The sequence below is a fragment of the Moschus berezovskii genome, chromosome 21 (genome assembly GCF_049115385.1).
Source record: "Moschus berezovskii isolate FMDL1 chromosome 21, NW_MosBer_1.0, whole genome shotgun sequence".
Taxonomy (NCBI): domain Eukaryota; kingdom Metazoa; phylum Chordata; class Mammalia; order Artiodactyla; family Moschidae; genus Moschus; species Moschus berezovskii.
In genome coordinates, this window is record NC_142480.1 from 66,188,070 (window position 1) to 66,211,388 (window position 23,319).

Sequence of the window (23,319 nt, forward strand, 5' to 3'; positions counted from 1 at the left end):
TGCATATATATATATGGAACCTATGTATAATCTATGCAGATACACCACTGGGCTCCGTAAAGCCGGTACTGATGAACCTGTTTGCAGAGCAGCAAAGGAGACGCAGGCACAGAGAGCAGAGCATGGACAGAGCAGGGGAAGGAGGGTGGGACAGACTGAGAGCAGCACTGAACGCACACATCACCACACAGAAACAGACAGCCATGAGGCTCTGCCGTGTGACACAGGGAGCTCAAGCCGTGCTCTGTGATGGCCGAGAGTGGTGGGATGGGGCGGGAGGTAGAAGGGAGGTTCAGGGGGACAGGCACATACGTATGTCGATCACTGATTCATGTTGATGTATGGCAGAGACCAACGCAAGTTTGTAAAGCAGTTATCCTCCAATTAAAAATAAATTTTAAAAAATCCTATAGGATGCTGCAAAAGCAATGCTAAGAGGAAAGCGTACAAATGCCTCAACTAGAAAAAAGAAAGAAAGATCTCAAATAAATACCCTAACTCTATACCTCAAGGAACTAGATAAAGAACAAACTAAGCCCAAAGTTTGCAGAATAAAATAACAAAGATCAGAGCAGAAATATTAAAACGACAGACAAGGAAATAACAAAGATTAACAATAGTAATTCGTTTTATTTTTAAATGGGAACAAAACTGACAAACCTTTAGCTAGACCAAGAATAAAATAAAAAGACTCAAAAAAACCAGAGATGAAAGAGAAAAGTTTACAACTAGTATCACAAAATATAAAGAATCATGAAACTACTACAAACAAATATATGCCAAAAATTGAATAACAGAGAAGAGCTGTATAAATTCTCAGAAACATACAACCTTCCTAGACTGTTATAGGAAAAATAAAAAGTATGAACAGATGAAAAATTAGCAAGAAAATATAATCATTATCGAAAATCTTCCAACAAAGAAAAGTGTTAAGACCAGATGGTTTTACTGATGGATGCTACCAAACAGTAAAAGAACAATGAAAACAATCTTTCTCAAACTTTTCCAAAAAAACTGAAGAGGAAAGAACACTCCCAAATTCATTTCACAAGGTCAGCATCACCTTGATACCAAAGCCGGACAAGGATACTATAACAAAAACTACAGTGTCCTGGATTAATCTCGACGCAAAAATTCATAACAAAATATTAGCAAACCAAATTCCACAGCATATTAAAAGGAGCACACATTATAATCAGGCGGGACTTACTCCAGAGGTGCAAGGAATCAATAAATATGATACATCACATAAACACTTTAACCACTGATGCAAAGAGCCAACTCACTGGAAAAGACCCTGATCTGGGAAAGACTGAGGGCAGGAGGAGAAGAGGGTGACAGAGGATGAGACAGTTGGATGGCATCACTGATTCAACGGACAGGAGTTTGAGAAAACTCTGGGAGACAGTGAAGGACAGGAAAGCCTGGTGTGCTGAAATCCACAGGGTTGCGAAGAGCTGGACGTGACTGAGTGACTGAACAGCAACAATCACATAAACAGAATAAAAGATAGGGATCTTGCAATTAACTCAACAACAGTATTCACTGAAGGTGAATTCATCCTTTCACGATAAAAATAAGATCCTATCATGATAAAAACATTTAATACTTTCAGTATACAGTATCTCTTAACGTAATAAAGGCAATATATGACAAGACTGGGGCTTGGCAGGAGGCGCTAATGGTAAAGCACCTGCTTGCCGGTGCTTGAGACGTAAGAGACGTGGGTTTGATCCCTGGCTCAGAAAGGTCCCCTGGAGGAGAGCACGGCAGCCCACTCCAGCACCCTTGCCCGGAGAACCCCACAGACAGAGGACCACAGGGTTGCAAAGAATCAGACACGACTGAAGCGACTTAGCACACGGGAGTGACAAGACCACTGCTAGGCTCACACTCAACAGAGAGAGTCCAAAAGGCTTTTCCTCTAATATCAGGATAAGACAAGAGTACTCTCTCTCACCACTCTAATTTGACATCATTTCTGCACATCCTATACAGAACAATCTGGCAAGAAAAAGAAATAAGAGGTGCCACATTGGAAAGAATGAAAATTGTGTTTGTGTGCAGATGATATGATCTTATATATAGAGACCTAAAAACTCCATCAAAAACCTATTGGAACTAATCAATGAATTCAGTAAAGTTGCAAGATACAAAACTCACAAGCAAAAATCAGTTGCAATTCTATACATTAATGACAAAATACCTGAAAAATAAAAACATCTAATTTTAAATAGCACAAAAAACAATACTTAGGAATAAATTTAACCAAGAAGGTGAAATTTCTCTTCACTGAAAAGAACATGATTTTGAAGAAAGAAATTAAAAAATACACAAATAAATGGAAAATTTTCACATTCACGAATCAGAAAAATCAATATTGTTAAAATGTCCATATTACCCAATTGTCTATATATTCAATGTAATCCTTTTTAAAACTTGAAAGTCATATTTCACAGAGATACAAAAACAATCCTAAAATTTGTATAAAACCACAAAAGACACTGAGTAGCTAGAGCAATCCTGAGAAAGATGAACAAAGCTGGAGGCACCATGGTTCCAGATTTCAATTATACTACAAAGCTATAGTAATCAAAGCAGTATGGCATTGCCTTAGAAATAGAAACATGGAACAGAATTGAGAGTCCAGAAATAAACCTTCTAACATATAGTCAATTAATGTTTCAATTGAGCTAAGAATACTCACTGGCAAAAGAATAACCTCTTCAATACCTAGTGTTGGGAAAACTGGATAAACACATGCGTAAGAATGAAATCAGAGCCACATCTTACACAAGTCATAAAAATTAACTCAAAACAGATCAATGACTTAGACACAAAACTTGAAAAGAAAAAACTGCTAGAAGAAAACAGGGGAAAAACTCCATGATATTGGCCTTGGCAACCATTTTTTGGATATAACAACAAAAGCAAACAAAGAAACAGACAAATAAACTAAAATGCTTCTGCACATCCAAAGAAATAATAATCCAAGTGAAAGCACAACCTACAAAATGGGAGAAAATATTTGTAAATCATATATCTGAAAGGGTTTACTTTCCAAAAAACATAAAGAACTCATACAACTCAACAGCAAAAAAAAAAAAAAAAAAAATCCAACTTTTAAAATGGGCAGAGGAACTGAAAAGACATTCTCCCAAAGAAGACAAACAGATGGCCAACAGGTACATGAAAAGATGCTTAACAACTAGTTGTCACGGAAACGCAAATCAAAACAACAAGATACCACCTTACATCTGTCAAAATGGGTATTATGAAAAAGATAAGAGATAAAAAGTTTGGAGAGGGTGTGGAAAAAAGGGAGTCCTCCTATACCGATAGTGGGTACGTAAGTTGGTGTAGCCATTCCAGAAAAAGAATATAAGTTCCTCAGAAAATTAAAAACTGAACTACCATATGATCCAGCGATCTAACTTTGAGGAATATTTCCAATGAAAACTAACTACAAGAGATACTTGCACTACTTGCAATCCTTATTGTAGGATTTTTCACGAATTCTGTTATAAAAAAATATATGTTATAAAAACAACCTAAGTATTCATCTTTGGATGACTGGATAAAGAGAATGTGAAATATACTCATATTTACACATCCAAGAAAATATTCAGTCATGAGAAAGAAGACAATTCTTCTGTTTGCAACAAGTTGGATGAACCTTCAAGGCATTATGTCAGACAGAAAAAGGCAAATATTGTATGAATTTAAAACTCCAAACTTCCAGAAATGAGAGCAGACTGGTGGTGACCAGGGCTGGAGGGTGGGTGAATTGGGGAGATATTGGTGAAAAGGTACAAACTCGAGTCAAGAATGAATCAGTTCCAGGTATCTAAAGTGGAAGGATGGTGATCAAAGTTGTAACACTGCATGACATATTTGGAAGTTGTTAAGGGAGTAGACCTAAAATGTTCTCACCACAAAAAGAAGATATGGTAATTATGTGACACAATAGAGGTGTTACTAACATGGTGGTGCTCATCATGTTGCAATGCATAAGGCATCAAGTCAACATGCTGTACGCATAACCTTATACAGCATTCCGTTCCGTTCCGTTCAGTCGCTCAGTCGCGTCCAACTCTTTGCGACCCCGTGGACTGTAGCCTACCAGGCTTCTCCAGGCAAGAATACTGGGGTGGGTTACCGTTTCCTTCTCCAGGGGATCTTCCCGACCCAGGGATCGAACCCGGGTCTCCCTCATTGAGGGCAGAGGCTTTAACCTCTGAGCCACCAGGGAAGCCCATTATATGTCAATTATTCTGTTAAAACTAGAAAATATATATATTTGTCTATATAAAAATATTATATCATAAATGCTTTAACTTTTTCAAAGCTATTCTAAAATTGTACTTAAGTCCGAGGATTCTCGGTGTCCTCTGTCATCCCTTCTTTGTATGTGTTATAGTAGAAAATTGGCTACGCTGGCCACAGTGCTGTGTGCAACTATCAGGGCCAATGGAAAAATACGACCCCTGGGAAACATTTCCCCTCTGCTCGATTAGGCTGGGTTTCCACCTGAACTTTCTGTGATGATACAAATGGCCTGTATTTGTGCTGTCTGATACTGAAGCCCTACTTCACGCTAGCTATTGACCACTTAAAATATGGCCAGTACGATGTAGAAGCTGAATTTTCAATTTTATTTAACCTTAAAATTAACAAGATACAGTGGCTACTGTATGAGAAAGTACAATTACAGGAAAAACAAAACCCAAAACTCATGATCCCATACCCCTTGGGAAACATTTTCAGCATAGAGGACTTGGTGTCTTCATTCTTTTCCATAAACATCAGACACATGCATGATCTTTTTCAGGGTTAACACAGAAATCCCAGGGGCATTATCCACATAACTAAAAGACCTCTCTGATTTATGCAATTCACAAGGTTCTTGTCTGACATTTATGAAGTGAAAAGTGGCAGTGCTAGTCGCTCGACTGTGTCTGACTCTGTGACCCTGTGGACTGTAGCCCGCTAGGCTCCTCTTTCCATGGGGTTCTCCAGGTAAGAATACCAGAGTGGGTTGCCATTTCCTTCTCCAGGGGATCTTCTCAACCCAGGGAGCCAACCCTGGTGTCCTGCATTGCAGGCAGATTTTCGCCATCTGACAGATTATGCATGAGATGAGATTATGCCCAGGTTATGGTCTGAGATGAGACCACCAATTTCAGCGTCCTAGAAGGACCCTTCATGTTTCCCCAGGTGAGGAGACAGAAGCACTTCTTCAGGAGCCCTTCAGCTCTAGTCAGCACCCTGGCGTCCCAGTGGCATGGCAGGAGGTACAGGCCAGTTGTTTGCCAGTGAGGATGTGGTACTAGCATGGACTGCCTGGCTGTGAGAAACCTCAGGCCAGTCGCAGACACACCAAGTGCATCTCATAGCAACACTGCCCAGAGATGCAGCACTTTACTGTCCCTGAATAAGTTTCAGGGAGACCAGAGCTTCCCTTGGGTCTCGCACAAGGCACTCCTGAGCCCATTCCCCCAAATGCAAGTGGATAGGGCGCCACCTGGTGGAGACTTTTCAGGCAGGTTGGCGCAATAGCGTGCGTACCCTACTGCTGTGCGTTTCTTAGACACCACGTTACAGTAGGCATACGTAGGTGAGTTGGGCATTTGGACTCTACTGACGGGTTAATTCCTGTGTATTTATTTTCATCTGCTTCATTTGCCTCATCTATGAACAGGGATAATGATGGCACCGAGCTGTTAGGGTGAGTTGAGAATTAGATGAATTTATATTTCTAAAGTATCTGGCACATAAAAAAGGCGACATACTTTTTTTGAAAAACAATTAGCAGCCCAGGTCAAGAGGTGTTCTCCATTCAACATCACTCAGGGCCTGGGCCCTACCTTTGTGAGGCTGGGGATGGGGTCTAGGACCAAGTCACTAGCCAGCAGCTGCCTGGGACCTGCCGCCCACGCCTCCCACGCACTGCCTCCAAAGAGAGGCCATAGAGATTCCTCAAGACTGTCGGAGCTGTGGCCCTGAGCTTAAAGTCCCTGCCTGGACAGAGAAGCCTGAGACTCTAGCCCACAAGAGCACAGTGGAAGGAGCCTAGAAGTGAGTGTCTGACAGCCTTTGTTGGTTTAGAACCTAGGAAGACAAAAACCATGCTGGAGCTGTCCATCTGCAAAGGATGAAGTAATCCAATCTAATGTTCTAAAAATCAACACGAGCTGCAAAGGATGAAGTAATCCAATCTAATGGTCTAAAAATCGACAAGAGCTGCAGTGAATTGACCCAGGATAATTTCAGTCACGTTTTCTAACCAAGTAGCCAAGAAACCTGTAGTAAGATGGCCACATGTGGCCCCAAAGTACAATTTGTTAGCCAAACATAAACCTGAATCCATATAAAACTGGCAGACACCCAAGCACTGAGCATGTCTGTGGGAATCTTCTAGGTCTCCCTTCCAAATCTATCAAACTAAGGGCTGAGCAGTGAGATAGGCGAGATTAAGGAAGGTGTTTTGCTCATTATGGTTTGTGTGTGTGTCAGTCACTCAGTCGTGTCCGAGTCTCTGTGATCCCACCAGGCTCCTCTGGCTATGGGATTCTCCAGGCAAGAGTACTGGAGTGGGTTGCCATTTCCTTCTCCAGTGATTATGGTTTACTCTTCACAAACGTAAACTCCTCTTAAGGGCCAGGAGCCAGGCTTCTAGAATCCCCAGACTGTAAGAAATCACAGAGAATCATGCATGATCAAGACATAGGCCCTTCCCCAAAGACGCTCCGAAGCTCAACAGGGATGTCAGATGCAGGTGGCAAACGCTCCAGGCAAGATTACTCGGGGGCTGTGAGCGGGAGACTCTGAGATAAGCCGGGGCCAGTGAGCTGGAGAGTAGGAGGCTTCAGGGGGTCATCTGGGAAAGTCTGGGGCCCAGTGCTGGAGGAAAACAAGGGAGGTTGAAGATGCACACTGACAGGAAGACGGAGGTGTGAGTGGCACTGTACAGCCAGGTCCCCAGGCCTTCATTTAGGAGGAAAGGTCATCTTCGGTCAAGTCAGTTCACAGGCTGCTCTGTGAGACGCGTATCCCAAAGGGAAAGAAGAAGGCTGGTGTGACTATGAGTCTCAGACTCACTGTGACACATGGACTTTTCTATCGCTGATCACATCCCATGTAGTACAACAGGCTGCTGCTTTGTTTTCAGTTCCACAGGTAAAATGTCAGCGAGGAAGTGACAGGGACCATCCCTCCTCCCCTGCTGGAGGGAGGGAATTTGGTAGAGTTTTTAGAGAGGAACTTGGAAGTATGTACTGAAAGGCTTATCTTTTGACCAATACCTAGAATTTATCCAATGGATAGAATTATGTGCTTGCAGCAAGGAGATCCAACCAGTCCATTCTAAAGGAGATCAGTCCTGGGTGTTCACTGGAAGGACTGATGTTGAAGCTGAAACTCCAATACTTTGGCCACCTCATGCGAAGAGCTGACTCATTTGAAAAGACCCTGATGCTGGGAAAGATTGAGGGCAGGAGGAGAAGGGGACGACAGAGGATGAGATGGCTGGATGGCATAACCGACTCTATGGACGTGGGTTTGGGTAGACTCCGGAAGTTGGTGATGGACAAGGAGGCCTGGCATGCTGCAGTTCATGGGGTCGCAAAGAGTGAACACAACTGAGCGACTGAACTGAACTGGTTACAATGTTTATCATAAAGTAAAAAACTTAAAATGACACGCATTTCTTCAGAGACTATATAGTGACAAGATGCTGACCTGATGGATGTAATGGATCACAAATTGAGAACAGTGTTTAATGAGGGAGAAAGATGCTCAATATACTTTAGATCATAAAGCTATTCACAAAACAATTTTCAGAGAATGAGACCACTCGAAATCTATATGGGAGTATGTGTGGACACACGCAGACATATACACGTGTATGCAGGTGTGCCCACACACATGGACACGTGTATGCGATACAGACCAAACCGTTAATGCTGGTTTTCTTTGGTCTCGGTATCATAACAGTATTCCATATTTGGTGATTTTCCTTGTTTTACAAATATTTAAACAATACATTGATTCTAATCATTAAAATAAATGTTAGCTTAAAAATTTCAAGATCTGACCAATATATCTACTGGTGTCACTAAAGACACTGGTTTACATGTAGGGATGTAGACACTCTTAAACATGTACCAGTGCTCAGTTACAAACTTCTAGTTATATATGTATGATCTCCTTCAAATATATTACCCACAAATCAAAAATATGTAACGTGTATATAGTCTAATTCAAGTAAGTTCAGTTCAGTTCAGTCGCTCAGTCGTGTCCGACTGTTTGCGACCCCATGAATCGCAGCAAGCCAGGCCTCCCTGTCCATCACCAACTCCTGGAGTTCACTCAAACTCACATCCATCGAGTCAAGTAAGTTACTTATACTAAATGGTCGCTGCCAATCACTGTGCAAAAATGTGCCTGTGTTGCCTCCCAGTGGCCATTCAAGGAATAGCTGTATATATGATTATGTTCTCAAACTGACATTCTCAGAGCCTGCAGGTACACTGTACTGAAAGAAAGAAAGAAACAATAACAAACAATGGTTCTAAGAGATTAAAGTAAAACGGCCAAGTGTTCATGACCACTAAATGACCAAGTCAAGATCTGAACTTCAGTGAGCCTAACTCCAAAATCCATGCTCCTTTCTGTTCCTATAGCTCCAATTCAAAGCAGTGATTTCTACTAATAATGAAAATCTAAACAAGGTGTAAACAATCATAAAAATATGCCTTTCTCAAAATAAAAATAGCACATGGAAATACATAGTGTGCCAGAGTGATTGCAGAGTGACTGCGCTCTGCCCAGGACTCCTTTCCCCGTGCAGGGCACTCTATGACCACGATGGCAGTCACCGGCACCCTCAGACACCTGCCCACAGGCATGGACACAGTGACCCCAGGTCCAGCAGCAGCCAGGTTTTCTGACACCGTGTGATACTCCCAGAGCCCGCTTCCTTGTCAGTGCTTTCTTGTCTGTTGCCGTTTCCTACACAACACACTAGAGAGACTGGCTCTTCCGTCAGGGACCCAACGACCAGAACACTAAGCCCTGTGTGGTCCTCACAAGTCTGCACCTTCAGAAGGTATGCAGGAAACAGATGAGAGCTGGTCACTATCTCCAGTTCACCTGTTATAAAGAAAACGTGTCATGAGGTTTGGCACATGCCCTCCTGTGGTCATGTCCGAGCTTGCAGGGGAGTGAAATAAAAACTCACTACTACTCAATGATGACCTTCAGTTTCACCAGGGAAAAACCCCACGTAATTAGTGAGGCCGGCCAGAAGGAGAGTAATTCAGTCCCTGGGTGGACAGAAGTCATGCTCTGGATTCTGTGCCTCTTCTCTCCCCAGCTCTGGCAACAACAACCCAGGGAAACTACTGTGCTGAGAGGTCCCCTTAAAGATGTCGAGCCACTGACCTGGCGTCCACAGTACACCTCTGGGTATGGCTCTGTAAAATCTATCACTTTTATTTGCTACAAGGTCACCCTGAAGGAAACTGCAGAACATTTTAACGGTCCTTTCTTTGATGGTCCAACAGGAAATGTCTATGGCTCTCTTTGGACTTACCTTTTTATCATCAGATCCTATAAACAGATTATGCATAGGTGACAGAAAGTTCTTTGGAACTGAAATTGTAGATCAGCTCTAGGCAAGCACCAAAGGCTTTTGAGAAGACATTTTGGGAGCAAATGGCATCGAGAGCTTATGTTCCCTTAGCTTCTTTGGACTCACCTAAGGAATTTCATCCATCTGAATTGTGTGTGTCTTTTAATATTACCTTAAATGATTTCTGGAACATGGTGGGGATTTTACATAAATGAATCCCTCTCATGTACAATAATTGCTATAAAGTTAACTTTTCAGAAGTTGGTAACAGTACTTTTCAAATATTTCTCAATATGTATCTCGGGTTAAAAGTGTAGGATGTGAACCCTAATTTCTTCTTCATATTTATGTTTCATCTTTTTTATTAGCTCCAAAGTCCGAATAAAAGTTTTAAAATACAATTTTAGTTGAAAAAATGTGCAGAATTTTTATATTTTCCCCAGTGTTTGGTATCATAAGTAACATGAGAGCAGAAACCTTTGTGCATAAAGCTTAGTCCTTACTCCTAGCTATTTCCTTAAGATGGACATTACAGAGAAATTACTGGGTCAAAGTGTCTCACTGCTTTTGTAAGATTTGGTGGGGTGACCAAAGTGCTAGACAGAAAGGCTGTACTTCTAAGGCCCAGTGACGGGGTGAGGCCTGGATGGGGCTCTGTGCTCTGTCCAGTTAATTATGATTGCCATCTCACCATCTCTGCTAAATCGGTAGACTACAATGCTATAAGATTAGCTAGAGATCCATCATACTATAATTCCTAGTGCTTTCAAATGAGGCTAGCTCCACTTTCCAAATGTTGTATAAGAGTGAAAAAGAAAACTGGTCATCAACTTTGCAACTCATTAGCAGCAGGCTTCCTCTGCATAAATAAGGACAAATCACTGCTAAGTTGCTCTGGTTCTCACCACTTCCTCTGGGCATGACACTTTCACAAAGGTAAGAAGGCCATCACGTGTCTAGTAAAGCTGCATCCCTCCGATTTCCAAATGTGGTGGATTAAACAAGGAAATTGCTCATACTAGAACTCAAATTCCTGTTGCCACCATCCCCTTCATAGCTGTGTGACCTTGGGCTGATTACCAAACATTTCTGACCTCTACCTATTTGTTGGTTAGTGGAAATGGTGTCCCCCAGCTGGCTGGGCAGTCTGAGGACTGAAGGGCTGTGTGCATTTGGGAAGTTTTTGGTGCACAGACACTTGGTGGAGGCCCCTCTGCTGCCTCCTCCCCTTCTAGACAAGAGGCTTATCTCATACCCTGTCCATGCAACTGTGCCCAGGACGAAAGCATCCCGTTGTCTTAGGCGATGGACTGAACTGAACCCTGCAGGACAGAAGCCAGGTGTGAATCAAGGACAAGAATCTATGCAGACTAGGGTGTTTCTAACCTAGGAACAGAACACGGGTGCACGGCAGACCCACCCAGGGCCCCTCTGCGGGGGACCCCAGCACCCACCAGGATGCGGGACTCATCTCCACAATACTCTCTGCTCACAGGCTGAACACAGCGCTCCTGGCTTCACTGCCCAGCCTTCCTTCCCACAGCATGACAACCGAGGACTGAACGTCGGTCCTCGAGATATTCCTCAGCCTTCTTTCCCACAGCACGATGACCGAGGACTGAACGTCGGTCCTTGAGATATTCCTCAGCTTTCCTTCCCACAGCATGACGACCGAGGACTGAACATCAGCCCTCTGTATATTCCCCAGCTTTCCACGTCCTTTCTGCATGGGGAAGGCACTGATGTAAGGTTCAGGCATTGATGTGGTGCTCACAACTCCTGTCTCCATCTATGGGCAAAATACCTTCCAGATCAATGCAGGGAAAAAGGAAGAGTAAAGACTGGAACGAAACACTAAGCTGTGTGTGCAGGTCCCTGATCAGAATCCTTCTGGGCTTGGTATAAGGAAAACCATGGCCTGTTGTCAAGCAGGCTTGGGACACAATAGACCAAAGCGTTCCTCAGATTTACCTTAGGACATGCAGTCTTTGAAGATGACTGTAGTCACATTATTTCCCACTACAATTATCCTTTTAAATATAAAGTTTATTGTGAAGAATTATAACTAAGATAGAAAATATCTATAACAGATACCGAAACAAATGTACCTTTTAAAAAACTTCGCTTTCATGCTTTTTTCTTTCCTTTTTTCTTTTTCGTTAATTTAAAAATATCTTCTGAAGTCTACTTAAACCCACCATAGAAACTGAAAAGTTATTAAGGAGTCTTTCTCACTGGTCAATTTATTGATTTACTCAGATACAATGAATAATTCAGAATTTTCAAAAAATGACTAATGATCATTTTAAATGAGAGACGCTAAAATTTAACCACACTGTTGGAAATGTTATCAAATCATACAAGTAGACTTTTAAAACTTCAAAATACTGCACAATTGCAACAAAAAGGAATCTCCTTAGACTTTTAAAATAAAATCTCTGTTAAATTTTCCCTAAGTTACATTATTACTCTTCTAAAGATGCCCTAGAGATCAAATTGCCAACATCTGCTGGATCATGGAGAAAGCAAGAGAGTTCCAGAAAAACATCTATTTCTGCTTCATTGACTATGCCAAAGCCTTTGACTGTGTGGATCACAATAAACTGTGGAAAATTCTGAAAGAGATGGGAATACCAGACCACCTGACCTGCCTCTTGAGAAACCTGTATGCAAGTCAGGAAGCAACAGTTAGAACTGGCCATGGAACAACAGACTGGTTCCAAATAGGAAAAGGAGTACATCAAGGTTGTATATTGTCACCCTGCTTATTTAACTTATATGCAGAGTACATCATGAGGAACGCTGGGCTGGAAGAAGCACAAGCTGGAATCAAGATTGCTGGGAGAAATATCAATAACCTCAGATATGCAGATGACACTACCCTTATGGCAGAAAGTGAAGAGGAACTCAAAAGCCTCTTGATGACAGTGAAAGAGGAGAGTGAAAAGGTTGGCCTGAAGCTCAACATTCAGAAAACAGATCATGGCATCTGGTCCCATCACTTCTTGGGAAATAGATGGGGAAACAGTGGAAACCGTGTCAGACTTCATGTTTTGGGGCTCCAAAATCACCGCGGATGCTGATTGCAGCCATGAAATTAAAAGACACTTACTCCTTGGAAGGAAAGTTATGACCAGCCTAGATAGCATATTAAAGAGCAGAGACATTACTTTGCCAACCAAGGTCCGTCTAGTCAAGGCTATGGTTTTTCCTGTGGTCATGTATGGATGTGAGAGTTGGACTGTGAAGAAAGCTGATCGCCGAAGAATTGATGCTTTTGAACTGTGGTGCTGGAGAAGACTCTTGAGAGTCCCTTGGACTGCAAGGAGATCCAACCAGTCCATTCTAGAGGAGATCAATCCTGGGTGTTCATTGGAAGGACTGATGCTAAAGCTGAAAGTCCAATAATACTTTGGCCACCTCATGTGACGAGTTGACTCACTGGAAAAGACTCTGATGCTGGGAGCGATTGGGGGCAGGAGGAGACGGAGACGACAGAGAATGAGGTGGCTGGATGGCATCACCGACTCGATAGACATGAGTTTGAGTGAACTCCGGGAGTTGGTGATTGACAGGGAGGCCTGGCGGGCTGTGGTTCATGGGGTCGCTAAGAGTCGGACACGACTGAGCGACTGAACTGAACTGAAAGATGCCCTTGATCCTGAATCAAATACACAAGTATAGATAAATACTATGAACTCACAGCAGCCCAAAGAAATAATCTCCATGGACATCAGTATGGGCAAGTCAGAAGGTAAAAAGCACCCATCTCACACAGACACACACACACAGACTCACACACACACGACACACCCTCAAGCTCGCCAGCTCCGCGGCAGCGCCCGCCGGCCGCACTCACCGCATGGTGTACAGCAGCGTGCCGTCGTCCTCCAGACGCAGCAGCTTGTTGGGCGTGGTCATGTTGTGGGCGATGGACTTCTTCCCGTTGTGGAAGAACGTGTCTGGAGTCCAGATTTTGCTGGCGAGGAGATTGTTGAGAGGAAGGCGCTGCATGGGCCCTTTAAACCGAAGCCTTTCGTCTCTCCAGCTTTGTCGGAAAAACACGTCGATGGTGTATTCCTAGCACAAAGGGAGGCAACCAAGCGGCGGCTCGTCAGGGGCAGCCCTGGGCCAGGCTGTCAGGGTTTAGCGTGGTCCGGGCGGGGCCGCGAGCGAACTCACCATCTCCGTGTCGGACACGGGGCCGAAGCTGGTGACATAGATGTCCGTTCTCACTTGAGTGATACGCTCTGAAACACAGACATAGGTTCCTCGCCAGGGCCTCAGCTCACAGTTCAGAGGTACATAACTCAGGGTGCAGTAAAATGGGGTCAGGGAGCCTACATGGACTGTTCTTATCAGAGGCAGAGAGGGTCAACTCATGGTTTAAGCAAATGTCCCTGATGAAAATGCAAATAATGAAGAAGGACTAAACATTTTCCTCTGGGGAGGGATTTGTTAGGGGTTCCCGCTTCACCTAACGGAGCAGGTTCAAATGTACACATGCAAACCTGGTGGAGCCAAGCGCCCTGCACACGCCTGAAACGCAGGGGATTCTCAGCACAAAATCAAGCCAGCTGTACCCTGAAAGCATATTTTACTACTCATTTAGTTTCATCAGCTTTATAGGGTCAAAGTAAAAACTAATTATGGCTCTAGTAAAAAATTAAACCTGTAATATGCAACATGTAAAGAATACTTGCACTAAATAGTGGGTTTCTGAAAAGGACTTGCAGAGACAGGAGGGTATGAGGTTGATGACAAAGTATTTCCTAACATAGGGTAACTTCAGCTTCAGTATCACCTAAGAAGTGATTTCTCCTTAAGTGGACCAGAATGGATGTTACCATTATCTGCGGAGAAAAAGACGTTTTCATCTGGAAAATGACAACATGCAGCAGCCTTGGCAACACCACCAATTCAAACTCCTAGCAGGGAAGCCCTTTGAGGAATTGTTTGAATCACAGCAAACGGAAGCTTGAGATTGGGTTTAAGCAAAGATGTGCCTTGGGCCCGAGGGCCTCAGCCAGGGCCCTCACCCACCTCCGAGTCCGGGCCTCAGTCTGTTGTCATAACCATCCAGCAGCCCGTCCAGGATCCTGGTGAATATCGTGATGTTGTCATCGGTCTCAGCTTTCACAGAGCTGGTTGGCATTTGTGAAAAGCTTTTTAACAGAGAAACAAAAGAAGGAGTTCAGACTTTCTTAATTGTTTCTTACAATTTTTTCTCAAAGTATAGAAACAGGGAATGATATGTTGACTTGTCTTGGAGGCAGGACATCTAAGAATGATCTCCTGTACTATCCAGGCTGTTTTGCTTACATAATCCTCATTCTTGACTATCTTAAACAGCCCTAATTCTTGAATAGCCAGTCTGAGAATGCTGGCTTTGGGCTGGTTATCCATCAAATGAAACTCCATCCCTCCCAGACTCTGAAGAACTATTTGTGTTGATAGTGTAGCCATTTTTAAGACATATTAATCACTGCACATGGACTGGCAGAGCCTCACCCACTTGTGGGGCATTTCAGCAGTTTGGTTCAAATACAGAGAAACTGAGCCTTCATTTTGTTAGTGACTCCACTGCAATGGGCTATGGGGTACCGGGGGGACACTAAAGCTTCTATCTAATTTGAAAGTAAGATTGGTGTGCCCACATTTTCCTGCATTCTTGACTGGGAGCACTTGTGCTATGAGCATTATGCCAAGACGGATCGCTGGTGAGGGATGGTGGTGGGCTTCCGCACCGTCAGCTCTGTTGGAACGCTCCTCTCAGTCAGAGCACAGGCCCGCCGAGCAGGAGCTGTGAAGCCCAGGCTGAAAACCTCGACTTTATGTGATGTGGCACCAGAGCAGAGATTCCACAAGCACAGTGTTCTGTGACCAACATGTCAACTTAAAATACAACGCTGAGAAGAGCGGGTGGAACCTTGCAGGAGGTTCACAGTCAGAATGGTCTCATTTGTACAATTCAGCAACACTTACTCAGGCCTCAAAAGTTTACGTATGCCAATGGAGCAGGTGGAAATGAGAATCGGCCCTGAGCAGATCTGGGCAAGCTGAAGAAGTTATCATCAGGGAAAGAAAGCCAGACTCTAGAAGATGATTGACACAGCTGAACATCATGGGTTCCACCTCAGATGTCCATCCATTGCTACCTGTTCAGACGTGCAATTAGCAAGATGTGTGTTATCGCCAAGAATCTGATGTGCTTTCTGGCTCGGCTTCAAGGGGAGCTCATCCAGCTGAGAGCCGGCTGTGGCTCCATGAAGTCAGCACCCCTGGTACTTGGGAGGAGAACAGGGGGCTCCTGGGGCCCCTCTGAAGTGTCACTGTGGGCCCCACTCTGCTCACAGAGTAGCTGGAGTGAAAGCTGAACCTCGCCATCAGCAGGCAGTTCTCAGTGCAGCACAGATGTGTGCCTACCCCACCCGCTTCTCGAAAATTGGTCATTTTCACTAACTGCATCTAAACAGATCAATCCTCTAATGGCTAAAATGTCTCCCTTTTGAATGAATGACTATAATGTTCTTCGGATCTAATTTTCTCATCACCATTAAAATGCATATAGTTGAAGCTCTAACAACCTAAAGTTCAGTCCTGTTAGACTGAATTATGTACCTTTGGAGCCCACAGACACATTTTTTTTTTCTTTCTTTACTCTGCGACTTAGTATTTAAAAATACTGAATTCCCTTTTCTCTGACATCCATTGTAGTTTCACACAGGAAGACAAAGCACTCAGCCTTGAAAACCTAGTGTCAGGATGAAGGTCTTTAACACTGTCCTCCAAATTTATGAAAGAAAGTCTGTGCATGGGCCCAGCTGAGCAACAACAGAGCAAGTAGTGCATGAACTAAGTCTGGCCTCAACCTCCATTTCCCGTGAAGCTCACAACAATCGCCAGTTTGGTTCCTCAATTCTAGGTTTTGACCAAATGTCCAATTTTTGGAAGGTCCCTGTTGGCTCTTTAACTTAGAAGAGAGGTGAGAGCATGCAAACTAGCAGAAAAAAGCTATCACTTGTATGTGAAATCTAAAACAGCCAACTCGGAGAAACAGAGAGTAACCAGGGGCTGGGCTGACGGAACTTTGGAGAAGTTGTTTAAGGTTACAAACCTGCAACTAGAAAAAAGAAATTGGGGGGAATCTAATTCACAGTGAAGTAATTCTAGTTAACAATACTGTGTTATAAACTTCAAAGTTAATAAGAGGCTAGATCTTGTTTCCATCACAAAAAGGAAATGACTTAATAATTATGTGACATGACAGAGGTGTCAGCTCATGCTAAGGTGGTAACCACATTGCAATATATAAATGTATCAAATCAACATGCTACATACCCCAAATTTACACAATGGTACATATCAATTCTATCTTAATAAAAAATATAAAAGTCACAATCAAAAAAAGAAAAAGCATACCTTAATGTTTCAAGTACATTTGAAAAACTATTACATTATCTGTTGTGAAAATATTCTTATATTTGCTTTGAATAGCCTTGACTGTCAGGAGACAGAGACCATGGAGATGTCCAAAGACCACTTAGTCCCATCATGCCTCCAGGAGCGCTGCCTCCTAGACACCCTTGCAGGAACTTCAGTATTTGCCCCCTTTTGCTATAACTGTTTCTTGCATTTATCTGTGGAATTAAAAAAAAAAAAAAATAGATGCCACGGCTGGGGATTTGCCATGATTTCTTCTCTGTATTTACTGAAGGGAGGCCCTAGGATGTCACAAATAGTTTCTTTAGAAGTCCTGAAAAATGCCTGTCAGGGCAGTAGAGGTTCCTTTCATGAACAACTGGAAAGTCCTCCTCAGTCCATAAATCCTTCTCAGAAACCATTCGTTTGTAACTCGTGATTACAAAATGCACTGTCTTCACAGCTATGGATAGGAAGGCCTCCCCTTATGATTGAAAGCAAATGGTGTGCCAGCATACAGGAGGCTCTCAGAGTGGCCTGGTGAACTTTTTCATGCATATCAAGTTGTGTAATTTTTACAGACTGCTTCTAATATACAGAGTGACTTCAGCTTGCTTTGTTCCATTTCAGCTAGGAAAACAAAATGACACACAAATACTGGGCTGTGAGCAATTCCATTCAGTGAGCAAATCCACAAGGCCTCCAGGTGGAAAAACAAGACACCCTCAGCCCTCTGGGGTACAGGAAGCAGGCTTCAGCTTGCATCTTCAAGGTTCTGAGTAAAACCAAAGAGCTCTGCCGGCCCTCGGGTCGGCTGTGAGTGCACGGCCACTTCTAAGAGAAGCTGAAGGCTCTGTTCTTGCGGGGAGCAGATTCTGTGAACTAAGACTAGATCCATTATTTTTGAGAACAATTTTATATGAAGTAGAAATCCTTGAAAAATTTGGTAATTTTCCCTTCAGTATCAGGATTAATAAACTAGGTTGTCTGAAAATTTGAACTATTTTCTTATAGTTAGTGAATGTTTTCTAAAAATAATGCCACTACAAATAATGCCCATGAAACAGCTGCAGCATTTTCACATTACTGATGTTCGAGAAAAGGGACAATAAAGGAAATATAGATCCAACCACTCATGTTAAAACATCCTCATTTTTTACATCTTCTATACAAAAGGCACAAGGGCTCAATCTCTAAGTTGAAAGCTGAGCCCCACATTCCAGGCTGAGGAGGGAAGGTGATGGTTGGAACATGGGCAGGGGTGGGACCTGACACTCAGGTGGCGGAAGGACTTCCTCACATGCCGTGAATGGCCCCCGCCAGGCCTAAAGGTCTGGGTCTTTCAAGGACTCCTGACCAGGTGCAGCAGGGAACAGGCAGCTATAATGTGGTCCACTAATGGCTTATTTCACAAGCAGACTTTTCAGAACAAAAAATATGCATGACTTTAGAAAGGCTCAACTCTAGTTATTGCACAAATTTCCCACCTGTCCCTGTGGTCTTACCTCTGGTGTCTTCAGGGCATTTGAATTTGTGACTTTTGCATTAGCTTCTTCTGGATTTCTAGTCCCTACAGACTCTGTCTTAAATGACCCAGGAGGAACGGGCACTGGTATTTTTTAAGGTCTCCAGGTGATCTTCATGTGAAGCCAGAGGGGAGAGGGACTGTTCTAAGAGGGACCTAGAGAGCTAAGTTGGAAATAGGCTGCTCTGTGAACCAGCTGCCAAAGTGACTCCAAATGACTCTAGAGAGCACCTGTCTCCATCACATCTTCAAAGAGGTTCACTGTCCCAGCAGCTCAGCTCAGCAAAGGCGTTGTGGATGGCAACCGTGTGCCTGGCATTGTGGTGGGAACTGTGACGATGACAAAGGTGGCATCCCTAACCTTGGGGTCTAATAGAATGGGCCATGCTCCTGGAGGATTCCTGAAGAACATAGTTGCTTCAGGAGTCTCATATGCAGGGCATCCTAGGAACCGAAAGTAGAGGGATCAAGCTTTAGATGAGATCAGAAGAAAGGAAAGCAGATCTGAGCCTTCAAGCATGAAGATCAAGTCTCAAACCGAAGGAAGGGGTCTGTGAGTAGTGGCACTAAGAAAAAAAATTGGTATATTGGGATTGATATATACACATTATTATATATAAAACAGATAACTAATAAGGACCTACTGTATAGCAAGAGAAATTCTATTCAATATTCTGTGATGACCTATATGAGAGAAGAATCTATAAAAGAGTAGATATATGTGTAACTGATTCACTTTGCTGTAAAGCAGAAACTAACACAACATTGTAAATCAACTATACACCAATAAAAATTTAAAAAAAAGAAAAATGTTGACATTTGCAGTGGACATGTAAGAACCCTAGTGAGAAGAGCCCTGTGTGGGGGTCAAATCATGGCATAGTCATGTGACAAGCTCTACCTCCAGGATCTGCCCTAAAGGCGGTGGGAAACACAAAGCACCTCAACAGAGGTATTGTCTTTCCTTGTGGCCCTGGGCACCTCGGGGATGACGGGCTTATCAGAGGCAAGACTGGAGGTGAGGCGGGCCAGCGCTCAGGCCACACAGGGCTGTAGAGGTGGGATGGACAGGCCATCAGCAGGGTTTCTGACGAGAGCTGGGGAGGAATGGGAGGGAGGAATCCAAATGCAGCAGCACAAGGGTCCCAAGAGAGCTTTCTCCAAAACCAGCTCTCGGGGCAGGTGAAACAGCAGAACACACGCGTTGCTCTGAAAGGGGAGAGCTGTATTAGTCGTCAAATCTAAGAGTCTTCTTGTTTCTGAGAAATTTTACTCCCATGTAACTTTTCTATCAGTTTGAATGCCTCTACTTGTAATGATAACACTATGCAGTGGAGTCCGTCTTTAAAGGGGTTTCACTTTACCAAGTGATGATGATGCCTCCTTATTTCAGTATTTTAAATGGTTCAAGTTGAACAGTTACGTCATCATTTCTGGGGAAGAAAAATCTTTTGAGTCTCATACCACAAATGGTGCTATTGATGGAAATATGGGATGCATTTCTTGTGATCTCTGCTTATGCTGAGTCATTTTCGATTTCCATAAAATGGTATAGATAATTGCATCTGCAGACCAGCTTTAATGTGAACTTACTTTGGGACTTGAACAGAATTGCTTTTAAGCAACAGCTTATCGTGTCTTCTTGAACTGCATTTCTTTCTGCACTCTTTCTCCAGTATATAGTTACTTCTGAGAAAAGTATCTTCAGTTTATTCGCTCATTACTTTAAGCTCACTAAATAAGTACCTCTAAACGGCACTGTTTTGTGATGTTTTCCTCAAATTTCCATTACATACCACTTTAGTTAACTATGTTAAAATATGTAAAATTTTTAAAATACCATGGTGAATATAACCAGACATGAAAATAAAACTCAAGTTTGCAATTGTTTCCTCTTATGATGGAAAATATGGATTGACTGGCACGTGTGCTTCATGTGGATAACGCTGTGTCCATAAAGCTTTACGCCAGAACTCTTAGGTGGCTTCCACGTCAAAAGTGCCCCTGGTCCTGCCCATCACCCCTCTAGACAGAGCTCAAGTCCACCCCACCCTTGCCAACCACGCTTCATGCAGAGGCTCCACTCTTGTCCCCACTACTGCAGCCTGGTTCAGAATCCTACAACCTGCAAGGTAGGACCCAGGTGCCTGCCTTACAGGTCATGCCCCTGTCATCTGACCCCAGACTTCCCTAGACTCATGCCCTTCCTTTCCCCCAGCCACACTGGATGCTCCACAAAAGTGTTATAAAGCACACGAACCATCCCAGTGCTTATTACACGTGGGTCTCCCTCCCTCCCTAACCGTTCCCATCAGTAATTGCCTCAGGTCTCTCATTCACCCCATGTTCCCTTTCAGGTATTGCTCCACCCTCAGCCTCTCGTCTGAAGAGAGGCCCTCCCACGAAGGTCTGTCTGCTCAAAGGTCTCTGCTGTCTCTCTGCCCTGCTCTTGCCCCCGCCTCACCCAGGCTCTGCCAACAAGTGAAATCCTCTGCGGCTGCTCCTCCCAGTGCCAGACCCACAGGTCCCATCTCAGCCCTCAGCTGACCCCGTCCCCTTCTTACAGTGCAGGACACAGTCTCTTTCTTCTTATCTTCCCCAACCTCTTCTCCTTAAACCTGGCATTTCCCAGGGCTGTCTAGAGACACTCTTTCAGTCTAAACTTAATCTCTAATTGATCTCATTCAATCTAATGGCTTTAAACATCTCTCTCAAGTTCATGTCTCCAGTCCCAAACTCTCTCTCTCTCTCTGACTCCACATCTGTATGCCCAGTGGTCTGCCTGGCCACTTGGATATCTAACAAAGCTCGCACAGGTCCAGAACTGCACTCATGATTCTCAGCAGCCTCCTCCCCTGCTGTCTCTTCCAGCTCAACAACAGCCTATTGAACCCACCACTTTTCAGGTGTTCGTTCATGTCTATGGCAGCCCATCAACCGATCCTGCTGGCCAAAACGCCCCTCCCCTGGGGCACTGCCTTTGCCTCTTGACTGCCTTTCCTGGCCCCTCCTTTACTAAGCCTCCCCACCCAGACTCTGAGTTTACTCTCCACTTACAGCCAGAGTCAGCTTCACTCTTTGTCATTCTACTGTCACATCTCAGGGGGATCAGAGTTCACTCTTCAACGGCCAACTGCTTGTCCCAATGCTACCCCGCATGGCCTACAGACGATCTGACTATCCCCCACCCACACTGCCTCTCTGGCCCCGCCTCCCACCAACCTTTCCGGTCCTCAAGCTGGCTTCTTCAGTCACCCTGCCTCTGCTGCTCCTCTCAACTGTCCGATCATCGCGACCAAGACAGGCTCATTCTTCAGACATCTGCTTGAGTACATCTCCCAGCACACTCACTACCTCCAACTCTGAATTACTCTTCACAGCAATCCTTGTGACCCAACTGATAAGTACGTGTTTACTTAGTGCACCAGAAGGAGCCCTCCTGGAAGGCAGGCTTTGCTCTGCCCATCACAGGGTCTCAGCACCTAGGACAGCGCCTGGCATGCAGGAAGGACTCAACAGTCCCTGACACAGCTGCAGGGCACCATCCTGCAGAATGCCCAAACCCCGACCCAGAGCCTGTAGCTGTGAATGTGCGCCCTCACACGGAAGGGGGACTCTGCCAATGGGACTAGCTTGTGCACTTTGCTGTGCCCAGCCCGTGACTCTCGCAAACCTTGGCGCTTCTTGGTCACAACACCCAGAAGGACAGTGCTAGCCTGGACTTAGCACTCCCTTTTTACCTGGCCATGTTTCAGCATTTAGCATACATGCATTTATCCTTCACATCAACCTGTGGCCGGAGAAGGCAATGGCAAGCCACTCCAGTACTCTTGCCTAGAAAATCCCATGGATGGAGGAGCCTGGTAGGCTGCAGTCCGAGGGGTCGCTAAGGGTTGGACACGACTGAGCGACTTCACTTTCACTTTTCACTTTCACACATTGGAGAGGGAAATGGCAACCCACTCCGGTGTTCTTGCCTGGAGAATCCCAGGGACGGGGGAGCCTGGTGGGCTTCCGTCTATGGGGTCACACAGAGTCGGACACGACTGAAGTGACTTGGCAGCAACCTGTGGCATAGGATCTGTTATTACTTTCACTTGGAGATTAGGAAACTTGAGTTGCAGGCAGGCTTAGTAACTGCTGCCACAAAGAGCAGATTCACTGTCCTCTGTCAAAATGATACCTACATCCCTGAAGTAGGAACTAAACTGATTATGGAGTGATGGCCCAATTTCTTCCTGTGGTTAAAAGTGAAAATGAACTGCTATTGGGTTTCATTTATTTTTAGGTTTGCCTTTTCATCTTGAGATAAATTGTTAAATAAATACAAATAAAACAGAATTTTCAATGAACTGCTAAAGTCTGTTTCCTTGTATATCTTAATTTTCCTATAACACGGTTCCCTCTCTATTACATCATATTTCATAGCATATATTTTGTATTTGATTTTATTCAGGCTATGAAAGACTATCTTTAGAGCAGTGTTATTTGAGTTCTAGGTTAGAAGATTCCAATGTACAGATTTTCCCCCATTCTATCCCTTTTCATTGCAGCTTAAATATCCAGACATTCTGGAGAAGGTCCTGCATTGATGGTTCTAGCCCAGGCCCTGGAGATGGACCCTGACTTTCCCACTTTTCAATGATGAAGCTTAGACATGTTTCTCTGTATTCTATCACCTTAACTCTTTTCACCTACAAAGAGAGGATTCTGTGAAAATTAAACAGTACATTTCTTT

General features: G+C 43.9%; 1 protein-coding gene across 1 annotated transcript in view; it reads right to left on the bottom strand.

The window, feature by feature from the left end:
• The window catches only part of GABRA5 (gamma-aminobutyric acid type A receptor subunit alpha5), an 87,792-nt gene that overhangs the window by 59,360 nt on the left and 5,113 nt on the right, over positions 1–23,319 (bottom strand). The window contains exons 2-4 of the mRNA XM_055417528.2: positions 14,678–14,799; positions 13,817–13,884; positions 13,494–13,714 (exon numbers count right to left, since the gene is read on the bottom strand). Coding sequence (XP_055273503.2) covers positions 13,494–13,714; positions 13,817–13,884; positions 14,678–14,799 — 411 coding nt within the window. The remainder of the gene's footprint in view (positions 1–13,493; positions 13,715–13,816; positions 13,885–14,677; positions 14,800–23,319) is intronic.